General features: G+C 57.5%; 1 protein-coding gene across 1 annotated transcript in view; it reads right to left on the bottom strand.

The window, feature by feature from the left end:
• Positions 1-633, bottom strand: part of LOC149999129 (tubulin-specific chaperone D-like) — a 32,654-nt gene extending 32,021 nt beyond the window's left edge. The window contains exons 1-2 of the mRNA XM_090290703.1: positions 386-633; positions 175-255 (exon numbers count right to left, since the gene is read on the bottom strand). Of these exons, the coding sequence (XP_090146829.1) occupies positions 175-254 (80 nt within the window). The 5' untranslated portion in view covers position 255; positions 386-633. The remainder of the gene's footprint in view (positions 1-174; positions 256-385) is intronic.
• Between the last annotated feature and the right edge of the window lie 16,529 nt (positions 634-17,162).

Below are 17,162 nucleotides of genomic sequence, written 5' to 3'. Positions count from 1 at the left end.
AAAGGTAAAGAATTCTGTGAGGGTCAAATCCTTATGAAAAACCCGAGTCTAACGTAATACTCTGTGTCAGCTATACTTTAATAAAGAATAAAGAATAAAAATAAATAAAAGTATGATTTTAAAAAGAATTCTGTAAGGTTCCCCACAACATACACGCAGAAACACAGAACTTACCCGTCCCAATGGTTGATCTTCATGGTAAGCAGGTGGTCTATCAGGGGTCGCGTGTACTCAGGAAAGCCGGCAATGAACATGCTGGAAAGACAATACCCAGAACGGGTGAGGGTGTGGAGGAACCGGAACGCTCAGGCCTTGCGCGTGTGAATGGAAACGGGACCTCCACCCAAAGGGTCTCCCACAGAGTTGCACACAGAAACCCCCTTACAAGGGTTTATCCAAGGAAACGAGGAGAACGACGATCCACAAGAACGTTCCCTTCACATCGTCTGCAACAGCAGAGACTGGCGAGAGGCCCGGAGGGAGCGATGAAAACACAGACCGCCCGGGACGTAGCGCGGAGCGCTGTCCTGCCAGCTGGGCGGCACAGAGAGCTGCCCCCACTTCTGACAGCGGCACGTCAGCACCCGAGCGCCCGGGCTGACGAGCGGGCGTGCAGCCACACGTGTGAAACAAGCACGGCTCCACAGGAGGCGAGAGACCACAGACTGGGGACCCCTGGCCTGGAGCCTGGAGGCTGAGAGGAGAGGGGAGGGGACCTGGCCTCCAAGGACACTCGCCCGCACCGTCTGAGACGTGCACCACGCACAAAGCATGCACTTTACATGTCATGCTTCGACATCAGCCGATGGCTAATACACGCCGTCTGAACCTGCCAGCTCCCCAGAGCCCCCTGGGGACTCGTCACCATGCAGAAGAAAAAGCAGACGTCACAGAAAGCTGAGGGAAAATACAATTCCACACGGACCCTGTGTGCACACACGTGTGCGTATACATGGGAGGAACACAGTGCCAGGTGGGCATGCTTGTGCTGTAGGGTGTGAGATTAGGAAGAGTCTGCTCTGGATGTGGGGCTTCAACTTGAGAGTCAGAAGAACAGAAAATGCAGGCTAGGGGACAGGCTGTTAAAACACAACAGAGCCCTGGCCCCACATCAGCCCAGGGCCCCGGCACCACCCGACAGACAGGCCCGCCCCAGGAGCCAGCAGGATTCCAGAAACCGGCACAACAGCGTCCAGCCTCCCAGGAAGAGCCAACGGAGGCTGAGCCCCAGCCCCAGCCAGCGGCTGCCCTCAGAGACCCTGCTGCTGAGCCACCAGCCTGGGTGGCACCCAGCACTCACTGAGCACCCGGCACCCGCATGCGGGCCAAGTGCAAACCTGGGGGGGGGGTCCCACAGAGGGTGGCGGGCGAGGCGAGGAGCTGAGGGGCAGCAGGCTGGTGTGTGACGGGCAGCAGAGCACACACTGGTCGGGGGAGGGGCTGGCAGCAGGCTCGCCACGCGTCCAGGACAGGACATGCGAGGGGCAGGATGAGGAGCTGGGGGGCTGTAAGGGCTGCATCAGTGACAGAACCGGGTCACCAGCCAGACGCTGGGAGCGCGGAGAAGCGGAGCGGAGCTGACTGCTACGCGTGCTGCTGGCCGAGCGGGATCTGCAAGAAACCGTTCAGGCTGCGTCCTGGGTGGGAAGAGCTCAGGGGACGGGGAGATGCAGAGCACCGGAGGGCACACGGCAGGAGAATAAGATGGCGTGCTGCAGGGTAGAGGGGCGCACAGGACTGCAGGCGCCAGAGGCCCGTCAGGGACAAGCCAACAACAGAGTGCCAACGTCGCACGTCCTGCCACACACCCAGGCGCAGGGGGACGAGCAGTGGGGCTTGGGGCCCAAGCGACCGACACTCAGGACCCAGCGAAGCAATGACGTGAGGCTGAGGGAGCCCACACCGCCCGGGACCCCGCTGGGGGGCATCCAGAGAAGCCGGAGTCGGGGACAGAGCGCACCGAGGAGTCAGGGCTGGGTGTGGGGACTCCCGAGTGACAGTCTCCATGCTGACGGCGGCAGTGGCTACACACTGTCCAAAACCGTGTGTTACATGAGTGGATTTTACGACAGGTAAATTACACGTCATAAACATATGTCAGTAAACTGGCAACAGATCTGTCAGGCGAGCGCAGGAAAAGGCGCTTGCGCTCACCCCGCACTGGGAGAGCAGCCCCTCTTGCACGTTCGCTGCAAGTGCTGAAGGTACGGAGACGGGCCTGCGCGGGCTGGCGGGGGCTGGGGGCGCAGACTCACCACGGCCCGCGGGCGCGGCCATTTGGAAAACCATTTGGTCATTCCTGACAGCCAGGGCCCAGCCATTCCGCTCCTGAGCGCGGACCCCAGAGTAGCGAGGGCTTGCGCGCAGACAGGCAGGCATGCCCGTGGCCTCCTGCAGCCCCATGGGGACGGCTCACCCTGGGGACACCCAGGTGATCTCAGCACCGAGCGAAGGAAACCTCCTGTGCACAAACCAGGCAGGACCCAGGGAAGTCTGCTGGCTGAGTGGGAGGAGCCAGAGCCAAGGGGAGGTGTGACCACTACCTGCTCCATTCCTGTCAGTTCCTGTCACTTCAGGTCACGCTGGCCTGAAGCAGGGGCACGGGAACCCTGGTGGCGACGGTGGTGACAGAGGGTGGCACGCATCACACACGTGCAGTTTCCTGCGTCGACACTTTAAGGAAGCCGTTGAAATAAAACTGCAGGGAGGACAACTGCCCCCACCCAGGCCCAGGCACTTCCGTTCACTTCCGCTCCAGCACCACCTGCTCATGGCGGGGCCGCTGCTCGGCTGGACCATGAGCTCCTCACCCTCAGGCTGCCCAGCCCCAAATCCACAGGCACCCCCTTCCCACAGGTGTCCCTGCTGCTTGAGAGCCGGCCCCTCAGCTCTCAAGGCCCCTCCCACCCCCTGTTGGCACCCACAGCTCGGGCGGCCCCACCTCCCACTCCTCACGGGCTCCGTGCTTCCAGCCAGGAGGACACAGCCGCAGGCACAGGTTCAAACGCAGATCCACCCCAGAGCCTGAGGACAGTCACACCCCTCGCTCTGGCTCGGGAGCCCTGCCCCCTGCTGTCCGCCCCCACCAGGCCCCTTCTGCCACGGTCCAGGCTGGTGCAGGACCCGGGCGTCTGCCCTGCCATGGCCAAGGGCACAGACCCTGGTCCCTGTGACCACTGGACCCTATCCTCACAGGCCACCCTTGACCACAGGAAGTGAGTCACGTGTGAGCCAGAGAGCTCAGCAACAAGAAGAGCAGGCCAAGGCGCAACACTGCTCCTCACCCACAAAACCTGGGGAAGATTCGCCACAAAACGTGTGTTCAGATGTTAGCAAGCAAAGAAAACAGAACAGACGCGGAAAGTGCCGAGGACAGGAGGCATGAAGGTCGAGGAGAGGCGGGAAGGACGCGAAAAAGGAGTCCTTCTGGGAAAGTGGCCACGCACAGCATTTGTAAGAAAGTAGCTGTGTCTGGGCAGGTCGTGGGGAAACAGGGTTCGTGTGGCGTCTGCACAGCAGGGCGTCAGGGACCTGCACTCAGGACACATGCGGCTGATGGTTCTTAAAAGGCGTCGGCAAGCTCCTCCCAGCTCGAGGCAAACACAGCAGGTCGTGACCTTTTCGTGTGGCCACGGGGCACAGGGCACGGGAGCCAGGCCCCGAACCTCGGTCACCAAGTCAAAGCTGTGGCGGGCCTTCTGCAAACCACACTCAGACGGTAAACACTGATCCGTGGACCTGCTTCCTCACTGAGCGCGTCCACAGCCTGACACAACTTCAACCTGGAAGACACTGTTTCCCGACGCAGAAAAAAGAGGCACTACTGGTTCACGGGCTCCCTCAGAGACCCAGCCCACGCGCGTCAGCCGCAGGCAGTACCATTCGCTTGCGGCCCGTCCCTGCAGTTCCAGCCTCCAGAGGAGCAGCACCGGGACAAGAGAACAGCTCAGAGGGAGCATGGTCCCTGCCAGGCAGCTCCCGAGACTGAAGCCTTCTGGATGTCCCCTGGTCCCTGGGACCCATCTGAGGTTTCACTAAAGTACAGTCGTGACACACGCACTGTCACTCAGAAACAAGAGTGCCGGTAAGTTGCCAGCCCCACCTCTAACTTTTCACACATCAGCTGCACTTACTGGACCTTCCAGGACAAAGAGAAAATGGCATAAACTGATTTTAAACATCAGAGGATGTTTTATTCTGTGAAGAACATGAGAAACTTACCTTATAACCAGGAAACAGTTGGATCTGTTACCAACAGCAAAATAGTCAGCTGCGGTCAAAATATCTATTCCGTGAGGGAAAGTGCCCTAGGGAAACAGAAGAGCAGGAGAGAGGTGAGAACCGCGGGGCTGAGCAAAGGGGCGCCTCCAGACGCCCACGGCCGTGCTCTGCCGCCTGGGTCTGCGCCCCGAGAGGCAGACAGGCCTGTGGCTGGGCCCACGCTCCCCTTGGGCTTCCAAGCCAAGTCCCCCCATTGAGCGCCCACCCTGGCTGCACACAGCGCTAGAACTGTTTGAACCACTTAAAAATATTTAACTTTTTCAAACAAACCAGACGTTTCAACTTTAAAATGTCATAGGAGACCTTCCTTTAACCACACACCATCAAGAGGCACCAGGTTTCAATTCAACTGTGTTAAAGCCACGGATTGATTCAGTCAACATGCATCAGTCTGAGCAGAGGGGCCCCAGCCTGGCCGCCCCACAGGGGGTCCTGGGAAACCTGGGTAGGAGCCCACAGCCCTGTGAGAATGAGCGACCAGAGCTGGACAGCCGACAGCCAGAAGCAGACTCTGAAATGGGGAGACAGAGGGACCCCCCACCCATGACCCTCGCCCAGCCTCAAAGTCTGCGTGTCACTACTGACACGGCTCTCATATCTGAAACCAGACATGTTTCTAAAAAGACTTAAATGACAAGCTATCAGCCACCGGCAAAAGCCATGGTCACAGCATAGGAGGGAGGTGGCAGGCCCAGCCGGCTCATCATAGGGATGCGATAAACAGTGGCGGTGGCTCCCTGTCATTGAGGGTGACAGCCAGCTCCTGGTCAAAGTGACAACGAGGAACTGAGGTTAGGACTGGACTCCAGATTGTGACAGGAACTCAGAGTAGCCGTTAACACGGAAACCCTCACAAGCAGGGATCCGGTTCACAAGCCGACCCGCCTCGGGCAGCACAGGCACCACGCCGCATCCATGCGAGGGGCCAGCTCGCCTGGTCAACCTTCCAGCTCACTTGAGGGAGCGCCCCAGCCAGCACGCGGACCTCTCCTCACGCTCCCTGCGCTCTCCTCCGTCCTGGCCCCCGGCCCCCAAACCCCACATCTGTGTAGCAACACTGCGCGGAAACATCACTGTCCGGACAGCTCCACGGACCCAGGAACTGGGCAGCCGTGGACCCAGCACACGGAACACAGGCCCCGGGGTCAAGACAGCAAACCCGCTTCTGCCGCCAGGTCCCTGACGAAGGCGGGGCACCAAGAGGGCCGCCCTCAGGCACAGCTCCTGGCCCTGCCCTTTCCTCCCAGGAGCCCAGCACTGAGTCCTGGAGCCCCAGGGCTTCCCTGCTGCATCCCTCAGGGGCCGCTCCCCACACCACGCCCCTCCTGGCCGCCCCCCTCCCGAGCCTCTGCGGGGGGCTCCCCTTGGGTCCTACAGTCCGTCACCGCCGGTTCCCCAGCATCACCTCCGATCCTCACCATCAGCCCAGACCCGCCCCGGCACGCTCACCTCCCACGCCTGCCGACCAGAGCTCAGCTTGGGGTCTCCCAAACACCACCTGCCTCTGGCCCCTCCTCCACCAGGCTGGCCACACATCCCAGGGTCATCATGGTCGCCCACAGTGTGACCCACTCAGAGATGAAGGCCACACCCCTAGCCGAGGCTCAGGGCCAGGGGCACCACCATGCTGGTGGCACTGAGAGGGGCCATGGGGTCGATGGCTCCCAGAAGTGGCTCCCACCACACGCAGCACGAGCAGGGGTCCCGGTGCTGCCCCTGTGAAGCCCTCGACAATGCAGAAGGCCCTGACTCTGACATGAGTGTGTCAAGCCACGGACACATTCAGTTTCCGGGGACACGCTACCAACCGTGTAACGCCCGTGCCAACGCCCCCGAGTCACATCACGCGTCAGTCTGTGGCCTGGGCCGCGTCAGGTGTTAGTTTACTCCAGGTAAACACGTTACCCCCGCACCCAACCCTGCATGAGGACGCTTGGCCCGCAGCTGTCAGTGTTTCTACCTCTGCACCCACGGGCGGCGCAGGAACGGGGGCAAGCGGCAGCCTCACCTGTCTTCCCACGCTCTCCTGGAAAGCAGCCTGGGGAGAGAACAGACAGCGGTCAGTGAGCCTACACGTGGCTCCACAGCAGGAGACACTCACGACAAACAGCCCATGGCTCTGTCTTCTCCATGAAGGTCCTCCCGGGTGGCCAATCAGAGCCTCCAGGGCAATGTGGCCGTCCTTCTGTACTTCACACCACAATTTAAGGTTTCAAGTTTATACCATCAGCACATCCTGAAAAGTGGCCCCTAGCTGCTCACGTCACACCAGTGCCGGGTTTGAGGACCTCAATATAAAAGTGAGACCAGGGACAAATCGGCAGACCCAGTGCTGAGGTCAAGGGTCAGAAGAGAGACGACAGGTCAGGACCCTCCATGTGCCCACCACTTCTGGGCGCAGAGGGGAAGAGATCCCGGGTCTTGGGGCGGGATCCCAGCCCTGGCAGGGGCCCTGGGGACCATTGCCCTGTGAGCAGGGTGACCCAGCGCACAGAGCGTGAAGCCCATGTGCCAATGAGCTTCACACACATGCGTGTTTGCAGCTTTCACGGTTTTAACTTTGTCCCTGCTGGGTAAGCGAGCGCACACTTAAATGTTCAATGCAAAGACCTATCCGATGATTATCAAAAATTATGATTTTACCCTGAAAAAAAAGGTTTCCATTGTTTTATTCCATCTCTTCCCCAAGGTTCCCACTCCGGCTTCCCATAAAAACACCTTATGTTACAGTGGACAGAAGAAAACCTAGAAGCTAATGTAGATGTGACTAAAGATTCTCACTGCGCTGCAGAGTGTGACAGTTCCTGTCTGCAGGTGAACACTGGGGCAAAACGTGAAGCCGCCTGAAGGGTCACGGCACTTGATGTACAGACTCGTGAGGCAGAGGAGACTGCGGGGGCCTGGAGCGGTTCTGAGGGCTCCGGGCACACTCGCTCTCCACACAGGGCAGGCGGCAGCAGGCTGCCAACACCCACGGGCGCGCGCACGGGGCCGTGTCTGCAGAGCAGGCAGTGCTGCCCCCAGGCGCCCCGGCAGCAGAGCTCACACCTGGCCCCACGCTCACCCCTGACGAAGCAGCTGTCCACTAACCCCCATTGCGTGGACACCCCCGAACATCAGGGGCGGCTGCGGAGGGAGCAGAGGGCCAGACCCAGGCCCTCGAGCGGCCACTGAAACCAGGTGGAGGACAGGCTGAGCGCCAACCAGGAAAGTCCCCGTGGAGACGTGAGACAGAACCACAGCCCCAGGAGAGGCGGACGGGCTCCTCTCCCCCACGGAGCTGCGTTGGTGGCTCAGGGGAGAGGAGAACAAATGAGAAAAGCTGGACAGACCACCAGCAAGTGAGGAGGTTACATCATTTACAATCTTTCCAAAGAAACAGAAAACAAAATGTGCCCACACGGTTCACTGGTGATTTCCACAAGCATCTGAAGTAGAAACAAAATAATACCAACCTTTTAAACCCACTTTGCCAAAAAGAAGAGGAAACACTCCCTGCTCCTCCCTTGGGGCCAGGTCACCCTAAGTCCAAAGCCAGACCCACACCCCTTTCTTTATACAGACTCAAAAATCCTCAAGAAAAGTTCAGCAAAGTGAACCCAACGACGTGTCCACCGGGACTCTTACACCGTGACAAGTGGGGCTTATCCTAGGAATGCAAATTTGGTTTACTATCCGAAACCGATAGGGTGCACACAGCAACGGCATGAAGGACGAAAACCACATGACCATGTCAATACCTAACGTCCAGCCACAGCGGGGTTTCCTCAGCCTGCTAAAGGGTGCTCACGGAAAACCCGCCGCTGCTGCCGCGTCTGGTGGCAGAACTGGGCACCTTCCCCGAGCTCGAGGGCAAGGCGAGGGGCCCACCTGCACCCCTCTCCTTGGCGCAGTCCCGGCAGCTCCTCCAACCCACGCGGTCAGGCAGGGGAACAAAGAAAACGCATGAAGACCCAAACGCAAAAGGTCAGCTTCTCTTCATTCACAGATGACAAGGCCCTGTGTGCAGAGAACACCCACCCCCACCAGGCCCGGCGGACAGCCTCAGACAAAGAACCGAGCGTGGGCAGAGCCCTTCCTTCCTCCACGTCCTCGCAGCTCGAGCGGGCGGCCTCAGCCCCCAGCCCCCCGGCAGCGCTGAGACGCGGGGAGGCACGTGGAGGCCCGGGCAGTGCTCCGAGAGGTCTCCAGGCCTGAGAACAGCAAAACAGGAAGCCAGAACCACGACCACCACACCGCCATCCACATGCCAGCTACTCCACCTGGCGCCTGGCATCCTTCCCGCGGGAGAGACCCCTCCCAGGCTCGAGCTGTCATTGCGTGGGAGGTGCCACTCCATCGTGACAGCTCACAGGGGTACCTCTGGGGCTGGCCAGGCCACTGCCTCCAACCTGCCCCGCCCCCACCTACGCCAGGTCTCCCACGGCCTCCCAGCCGCTCCAGCCTGCGCTCCACCCTCACCTCCAAGCTTGAAGGCCCCGAGCGTGGCTGTGACACTCACAATCCCAAACAAGTCCCCGAGTCAGTCTGGCATCGCCTGAGGGCAGGGACACCCCAGCACCAGCACGCCGCTGGTCTCCCTGGCCCACCTCTGCACGGTGGCTTCCCGTTGGAAGGAGGTAGGTCACCCTGGGCTCTGCCCTCAACTCCTCCTTCTCCCACCTCCAGCCAAGCACACAGTGTCTCTCCACCAACCCACGCACCCTCACCGCCTCAGGACGCCCTCCACCTCCTCAAGTGTCCTTGTCCCTTAGCTCCTTTAAAACCGCACGGAATTGCCCACATCACAAACTGACAGCTCAACACAAGAGCACCAGCTGATGGTTTCCTGAGCTCCCTCCGCACAGAGCCCTCCTGGTCTGCCCCACTAACTCGCCCCACCGCACCGCCAGCTGGACCTCAGGCCCGAGAGACACGGGGCTTCATTCACTCTCCCGACACCAATACCCTGAAGACATTTGTCCACTCCTTTCCTGGAACCCAAAAGCCTGCGTGCAGCCTCCAAACCTGCGGGCAGGGAGCCCTGAGCGAGACCCTGCGCACTCACCACCCCCGAGGGGGAACCTGCCTCCACGGTGCACGGGGGGACCCCAGGCAAGGCAAGGCGGCTCTGTCCTCCCCAACTGGGGCTTTTGATCTGACTACCTGGGACGCCCTCCATCCCCCAGTCCAACCACCTACAGAACAATCCACGTCACACCAAAAAACCCGACAGCCCCACTTCTGACAACACTGGGGTCTCAGCACCTCTGACAGCCTCTCAGCCTGCGCCTCCTCCTGCCAGGCTCCTGTTCTGACGGCCACGCAGGGCCCCTCGCCCTGACTGCAGGATAGGACCCGGGAACACGGCCGCCCACGCGGCACAGGCCAGAGCCCCACCCCCGCAGGGAAAGGAACCGAAGGGGAACTTACCGAGGCGGCCCGCCTGCAGTTCACGTTCCGGTCGAACACTGTGGCAATGACCAGCGCGCTGTGGGAGCAGAGAGAGGAGTGATGAGAGCAGAACGTGTAGAGCGCGCAGGTCCCATGGCACTGACCAGAAACCGCGGCCTCGTACCTGCTTGGTCGCCGCAGCTGCCAGGGCACGTGGGCACCTGACCACAAGCAGAGTCCCGGGGAGGGGCCCAGGAGGCCGAGCAGGGAAGCGTGCAGGCTCAGAGGACAGGATGGGTTCCCCTCCCCACCCTCCGCTGGCCGTGACTGTGGCTCACGGACAGAGCAGGACTCACTGGCCTTCAGCAGCTCGACAGACGGAAGGGCTGAGGGCTGGCGGGCCGAGTGTGGTTTCCCAGTGAGACTTGGAAACATGTATCTTGTATCAGCCCACAGAGAAACTGTTTTTAAAACGGTGTCTGAAACATGAGGGTCCCCTCAGAGGGGTGCCCCTGCACGCCAGCTCGGGCCCCACTCTCCCACCCATGTCTGCACCATGACTTTCCCGGGACGCTCCTCTGGCATGTCCATGCTTCCCAGCCCAGGAGCAGCTGCCGGAATGGAAGCCGCCTGCAGCCTGTGAGCCGATCCGAAAGGCGTCTGGGCCGTGGCCTGTCCCACCTCCTGGGCAGGGGGCTGGGGCTGCTGACCTCCCCGCGGTGCCTCTCCTGCAGGCCTGTCCTCAAAGGTCCCTAAACACTGCAGGAAGCAGCACAGGGAGTAGCGGAGGGACTGGGCCTGAGGCTGTAGCTGAGCAGGTGGAGGGAGGCTCGGAGCCCAGGGTCACAGGCCTCTAGGAGCTGACCCCACCAGAGGCAGGTTCTCTCGGGGCCTCGGAGGGAACTAGCCAGCACACTGGTTCCAGCCCAGTCACACCTGTTCAGACCTCTGACCTCTCCAGCTTGTTTTCTTTTTTCCCCTAAAGTGGAAGAAGCCAGAATCAAAAGTCTGTGTTTCCATTTATACGACAGTCAAGAAATGGCAAGACCACAGGGACCGAAGACAGACTGGTGGTGGCCAGGAGCTCACAGCCAAGGGCAGAGGGGAAACGGGTCTGTTGCTGTCGTTTGGAACCCAACTTGATCAATTTGTCAAAACTCAAAGAACCCTGCATGGCAAGGGTGAGGTTTTCTGTATGCAAATGAAAGAGAACATCAGAACGTGAGGACGCGAGGCCTCTGGGGGGCCCGAGAGACAGAGGGGCGCAGGCACGGGGCGGCACAGCAGGGCACGAGGGCCGGCTGAGGCACTGCAGTGGGCAGGAGGCCAGGTGAGCAGGGGCGGGGCGGGGCTGGACTCGAGGGTCCACACAGACACATGGCCTCCGAGGGTGGGCGTGTACCCCAGACACAGGAGCGATGAACGGTCTCGGATGTGAAACGCCGTTCTCCACAAGGGACACGGACTCCTGAAAGGGGCCTATCCCAGGGACGGGACAAGGAGAACAGCGAGCCCGGAGCAGCAGTCATGCTAGAAAGAAAGTATTCAAAAACTAAAAAGCATGGGTCCTGTTGAGAAGACACAGCTGCCAACTGAGACAGCCCCCAGCGGGTGACAAAACGAAGAGCAGCCTTCACGGAAAACACCAGGACCCAGGGTGTGCCCCTGCACCCACACTGACAACAATGACTGAATGAACGGGGGACACCTGTTCGTGTGGGAGCGGGACGGTGACCGGGCAGCACCTGCCTGGGCCAGACCATCGATGGGTACGCAGACGGTGAGGCTGTCGGAGAAACAGCACAGGCAGGAGGGTCCCAGTGTCGCCCTGAAACACACGTGACTTACAAAGTAAGTGACACGGCACCGCTGCAGAGCCCCCTGCCTGGGGTCCAGGCCAGCGTCCCCCGGGAAGGCTGGGGCGCGCCCCGATGGGCCTGCGGTTCGGGGGACAGCGGCAGGGCCCAACCTCGGCTTCGCAACGGGAGGTGCTGACAGCGGGGAAGGCTGGCGAAGCGCTTATGTGGACCATTCCCGCTGTTTTTACAACTGTTCTTTCAGTGTCAAGTTAGCGCGAAATTAAAAGTTGTCCTGAAAAGAAACTAAATACATGAAGATCTTCAAAAGAGCCGATGTTAGCACCTGGGTTCTTTTTGTTATGTTACTTGTTGAAGCTGAAAGTAATTTCAGGCAAACTCTGACAGTCATTTCCTTTTCCTCTCTAAACTATTGTACAGTCTTTCCTCACTTATCGCGGGTATTACGGTCTAGACCCCCCGCGATAGGTGAAAATCCACGAAGTAGGAACCTTACATTTATTTCAGTATTTACATATATTTTAAGGCTTTATAAACCTTTCCCACACACTTACAAACTGTTCCCACTCCCTTATTAACCTTTTCCACTGTTTTATAAACACTACTTATGTTCTTAAACATATTCTACACTCTTAAACCTACGTAACTTTAACAACATACGTATACAGTACCGCAAAATCCCGCGATATAGCAAAAAATCCGCGATACATAATTAAATATAATATTTTTTTAAAACTCGCAATACAGTGAGGCTGTGATAAGTGAATCGCGATATAGAGTGGGACGACTGTATTACAAACTATAGCTAAAATGAGATTTAAAAAACACTGCGCTTAAAACTAAAGCAAATCGATCTTACTGCAGCAGGAACATTTTAAGATTAACTGACTGTTACAACGTCACAACAGCTACTGTTAATGAAATTTAGAAGTTACCGAGCTGAGCAAGACCTGCCTGCATTAACGATCCCTCTAAGACTTACACAACTACTGCTCTTAACAGAACATGTGGTATTTTAACCTAAATATATTCTCAGTCAATGGAAGTTTAAATACTATATATTTACATGTTAATGAGAACTTTTTAAAAGTACTTTTTCATTTATTTTTAGAGAGAGGGGAATGGAGGGAGAAAGAGAGAAACTCGTGTCAATTGCCTCCTGCACGCCCCCAAGTGGGGACCTGGCCCTAAGAGTTTCTTTTTTTTAATCCATAAGATCTAAATATTGTAGGAAAAGATTTTAACCAAGCATTTCTGCTTTCCTTTAACACCTGACACAAGAAAAACGTGGACTTATATTTTTAATGACTAGGTGTTCCTAATACATAAAACTTCACATTTTACACTGCCTTGAAATTTCCTGTCAATTTCTCTTAAATTATAATTTTTCAGTTATGGGATACTGATTAATGAGGAGAACAGAATCAATACAGGAAAGAAACACACCACCGCCTGCCACCCCAAGCCCTGGAGGGAAGTGGCTCTGAAGAAGCCATGGCCCGGCCCAGACCCCACCCCCCACCCCCACCCATCCGTGGGCCCTCGGCCCTGTCCCGCCAAGCCTCTCCTGGTGCAGCCGCTGCCACTGAGGGACGCTGGGGTTCCGGGTGGTGCCAGCCCCCGCGCAGCACAGTGCAGCTGCCGGGTCGTCAGGTGAGCCCATGCTGGGGACAGAGACACTCAGCGCTGCACTTCTAGGTTACAGTTGAACCAAGACGTAGCAACAGGCTGTTCTGGAGGTTCTCTCTGGTTCTGTCACGTGTGCCTAGTCCTGCCTCCCAGCCCCTCCCCTAAGACCACAACTGGCCGCCCTGGAGAAAGGCCTTCTTCACCTGCCTGTCGCCCTCACACTCTGAGCTCACCTCAGGAACAAGGTGGGCTCCTCTCGGGAACAAGGTAAAACCTGTCCACACACGTCCACACCGGCCTCAGGCTCTCGGCCTGGCCCACGCACCTCAGCTCCTGCCTCTACTGGCCCCAGAGCAAGGGAGCTAGAGAGACTCCCTCCCGGAAGGCCAGCAGGTGCTCCCCTCTGGGGAACACTGAGCAGAAACAAGGGCAACACCTGCCCCAGGCCAGAGGGGACCGCAGGGGCTTAAAATGGTTAGTGCTTTATTCTTAGCAAACTTCAGAGAATGTGGGACAAACATAACACCACCAGTTAAAAAACAGCTTTTAACCAAATTTAGACTCTTAAAGTGAGTTCAACAAGTCAAGCTGTGTATATACCTGTGAATCTAACAGATTTTTAATACTGTTTTGATGTGGACTAAATTTAGAAACCTCCTCTAATTTCACTCTGAGAACAAAACTGGCTTACCTAGAAATACTAGTAAGTTTCAAATTAGGACAGATACGATGACCTTGGTTAAGTATGAATAGAGAAGCTCCTGCAGGCCCCGTCCCACGCGCCTCCCCCAACAGTTTTCCTTAGCAGGAGGGGCCACGCGTGAGTCACATGTGTGGGTCACGTTCTGGAAAGGACATGCAGAGCAGCACCAGCAGCCAGCAGTTCGGGTCTGCGGGGCTGGGGCGGGTCTCGGGCGTCCTGACCTGTCTGCTTTCGCTGCGGGAGTTCAGGCACTACCTCATCAGGGTTTCCCAACACCGAGAACTGGTCTGGGTCAAACAGAAAGGGACTTTCTTTCCACCTGAGTCGGGGGCAGCTGCATGCCTCAACCTGCCCGGAGTCCCAGGCTCCTGGTTTTTATTAGCAGGTACAGCAGGGAGCAGATCGTACCTCAAAGTCCGTCTTTGTTAGTTTATATAACATTTTATAGCAATAAAGAGCAAAATACACTGTTGTCTGTTATCTTAAGTAATAGTAATCCTATCATTTCAAAGTTTAAAATTTTTTAAATATCAAGCTAGTCATTTATTACCTATCCACATTGTTTGGAAGTTGCAGGTTGCATTATCAATTTAAATTCCAGACCTGCCTATGGCCAAGTTCTCCTTTCCTTTTAACTAGTGAGAATTAAAGCTCCAGCAAGACTTTCCAAATCACTTTAAAGTCACAGTGTGGCTCAGTGGACCGAATGCTGGCCTGCGAACCAAAGGATCGCTGGTTCGATTCCCAGTCAGGGCACAGGCCTGGGTTGCCAACCAGGTCCACAGCTGGGAGTGTGTGGGAGGCAACCACATATTGATGTTTCTCTCCCCCTTTCTCCCTCCCTTCCCCTCTCTCTAAAAATAAATAAAATAAAATAAAAACGAACAACAACAAAAAAGAGCGGAGCAAACTGAATGCCAAGGGGAGCTCTGCCAGGCGGAGGGGGCACACTGAGGTCTGTGATCAGCACGTAGTTTCTCCACAGAAGGAGCAGTAAGAACAAGACATAGCTTTGAGCAATGCACGCAGCTTCCTGGTTTTTCAGGACAAGTTTGCCCTCGAGGAAGAGATCTGGGAGCCAAGGCCCAGGTGCTGGCCGGCTGGCTGCGGGCAGGCAGGGCGCTGCCCAGCGGGAGGGGCCTGCAGACTGATGTCAACAGGCTCAGCTTACAAAAGAGTTTCAGGTGAGGAAATCGCTGAAAGGTGACAACCAACAGGCGAGGTTCCTTTTCCTTCTTGCAAATCAGCACTACGCCTGCTGGTGAGAAGGTCTTCTTGCAAAGCACATCTGTTCTCTATGGTTTTCACTTCGCGTGTGTCACTGATCCTAAATTACACCTGGCTTTTCAGAAAGCCCTATTTTTACTTTCCACACACACAAAAATCATTCCATCTCTTAAATCTGTCTGTGTATAATCTTAGGAAATACAAGCTTTCAAAACCCTCCAATGCTGATTCAAAACAATCAAATCTGTCTGAAAACTTTCCTTTAGGTATTATAAAACCAAGCACCACCACACATCCAGGCACGGGCTCCTCCAAGCACCTGAGAAAGTGGGCAGGTGAGCCCTGCATCTGCCCCCACGGGTGTGTGGAGGCGGCCTGCGCAGTCTGACCCGACCCTCATGGGCGCCGCGTGGAGCCCAGTCCTGCAGCCTCGCTGCTGCCGCCTGATTCTTTTTATCAGACGTTCCTATTTCACTCACAGAATTACATTCTGATCTCCAGTGTCAAGTTTTGCAAGATCCACTGAAGAATTTGTGAAAGTATAAAGGTATCAACGTTTTATCAGGTGGCAGGATTAATGGCCTTAAAAGCTGACAATTAAAATGTGGTCACTTATTACAAACCAGAGGAGGCAGATCTTGAAGGACACACCCCAACCGATACTCCGGGGCCGGCAGCGTCCTCCAGGCACAGTGACTCACCTCCCAGCCGCCCTCCCCACCCGCCCCAGCCTGCAGCCTGGATGGACCAGGAAGGGCTGGCTCCCAGAACCTGCCAAACTGGACTAGAAAGCCTGCCAGGCACAACTCCAAAGGGCACCTGTGACCCGATCCAGGGAAAGGGGGCGAGAGGGGCCCCTCAGGCAGAGCCTCTATGGGTTGCCGGCTCCAGTGCTGATGAGGAACAATTAGGAGGGCTGCTGAGCAGAAGTCTGGGTGCCCGGCCAGGCTGCTGCGTCCCCTTGTGCATGCCGCCTGGGGCGTGCCCAGGAAGTCGAGGAAAAGTTACCTCCCCTGCGATCAAAGGGCCCCGGTACAGCCACATGAGCTTCCACAGAGTGCTGGCCACCCACACAAGCGATTCCAGTTCTTAAAATGAGCCCCAGCTCAGAAAGGTGAATGTTCCCAACACCCACCCCCACACCCTCCATCAAGGTCCAGACGTGCTGGCAGGGTCCAGTGAGGTTCACCTGGAGGACCCTATAGGGACCCCACAGGACGGGCCTAGTTCTGCCCTCTCGGCTGTCACCTGCACTCTGACAGGAGCAGACAGGCCATGGCCAGCTGCCCAGGCAGCCAGGTCCCACCAGGTGCCACGCCCAGAGAGCTAAGTGCATGGCGGCCCAGGGGCCCTGAACTCTGTCTTTCCTCTTGAGTAACAGAGGGGTGACCCTGCAGTGATGTGCCAGCACCCTTCAGCCTCCACGAGACCTCAGTTCCCGGCGTGCTGGGGCGCACACTCCGGAGAAAGCAGCCCCATTTCAGACCCACGTGGCTCGGCGGTGGCCCCGTCAGGCTGCTGTGCAGGCCTCGCCCGGGCATGTGTCGAAGGTCCACGGGGCACAGATCTGCCCGCCCTGGAATCTGCAGAACTTAGCCAGTCACGCCGCTGCGCACGCCTCTGTCATGCTAGGGCCAGGCTTAACACAGCAAGTCTTCCCACAGGTTGATGTTTCACTTTATAAAGTTGCTCCTGACATTAGTGTTGGGACAAGTTCTTAGAGCTGCAGAAAGCACAAATCACTGGTGTGGGGCGACAAGAGCCCCTGTTCCAAAAGCCAGGGCCCTGGGAGGAGGCAGCCCCACAGGCCCCAGGGGGCACCTGAGGGTGGGACCACCAGCCAGCACCACTGCTTCCGTGTCGAGACAAACACGTGGCCCCACGGTGCATGCGGCGGGTGAGAAGCTTCGGGCCCAAGCAGAGAAGCAGGTGTATGACAGCCCTTTGTGCCCGGCCCGCCTGCTGCTTTGGGTGAACGCACCTCACTGCGTTCTAGCTTCCTGGGCCAGCCCTCAGCCTCCTGCCCTGCTGCTCCAGAGGGTCCCCGGGGAAAGGGAGGCGCAGGCACCGGCCAAGCTTACGGCTCTGCCGAGTGTCAAACTGAAGACGCGCAGGGGTTACTCTCCCTTTGA

The sequence above is a fragment of the Furipterus horrens genome, unplaced genomic scaffold (genome assembly GCF_987537825.1).
Source record: "Furipterus horrens unplaced genomic scaffold, mFurHor1.1.pri manual_scaffold_11, whole genome shotgun sequence".
NCBI lineage: Eukaryota > Metazoa > Chordata > Mammalia > Chiroptera > Furipteridae > Furipterus > Furipterus horrens.
This window is presented reverse-complemented; position numbering and strand designations above follow the sequence as displayed.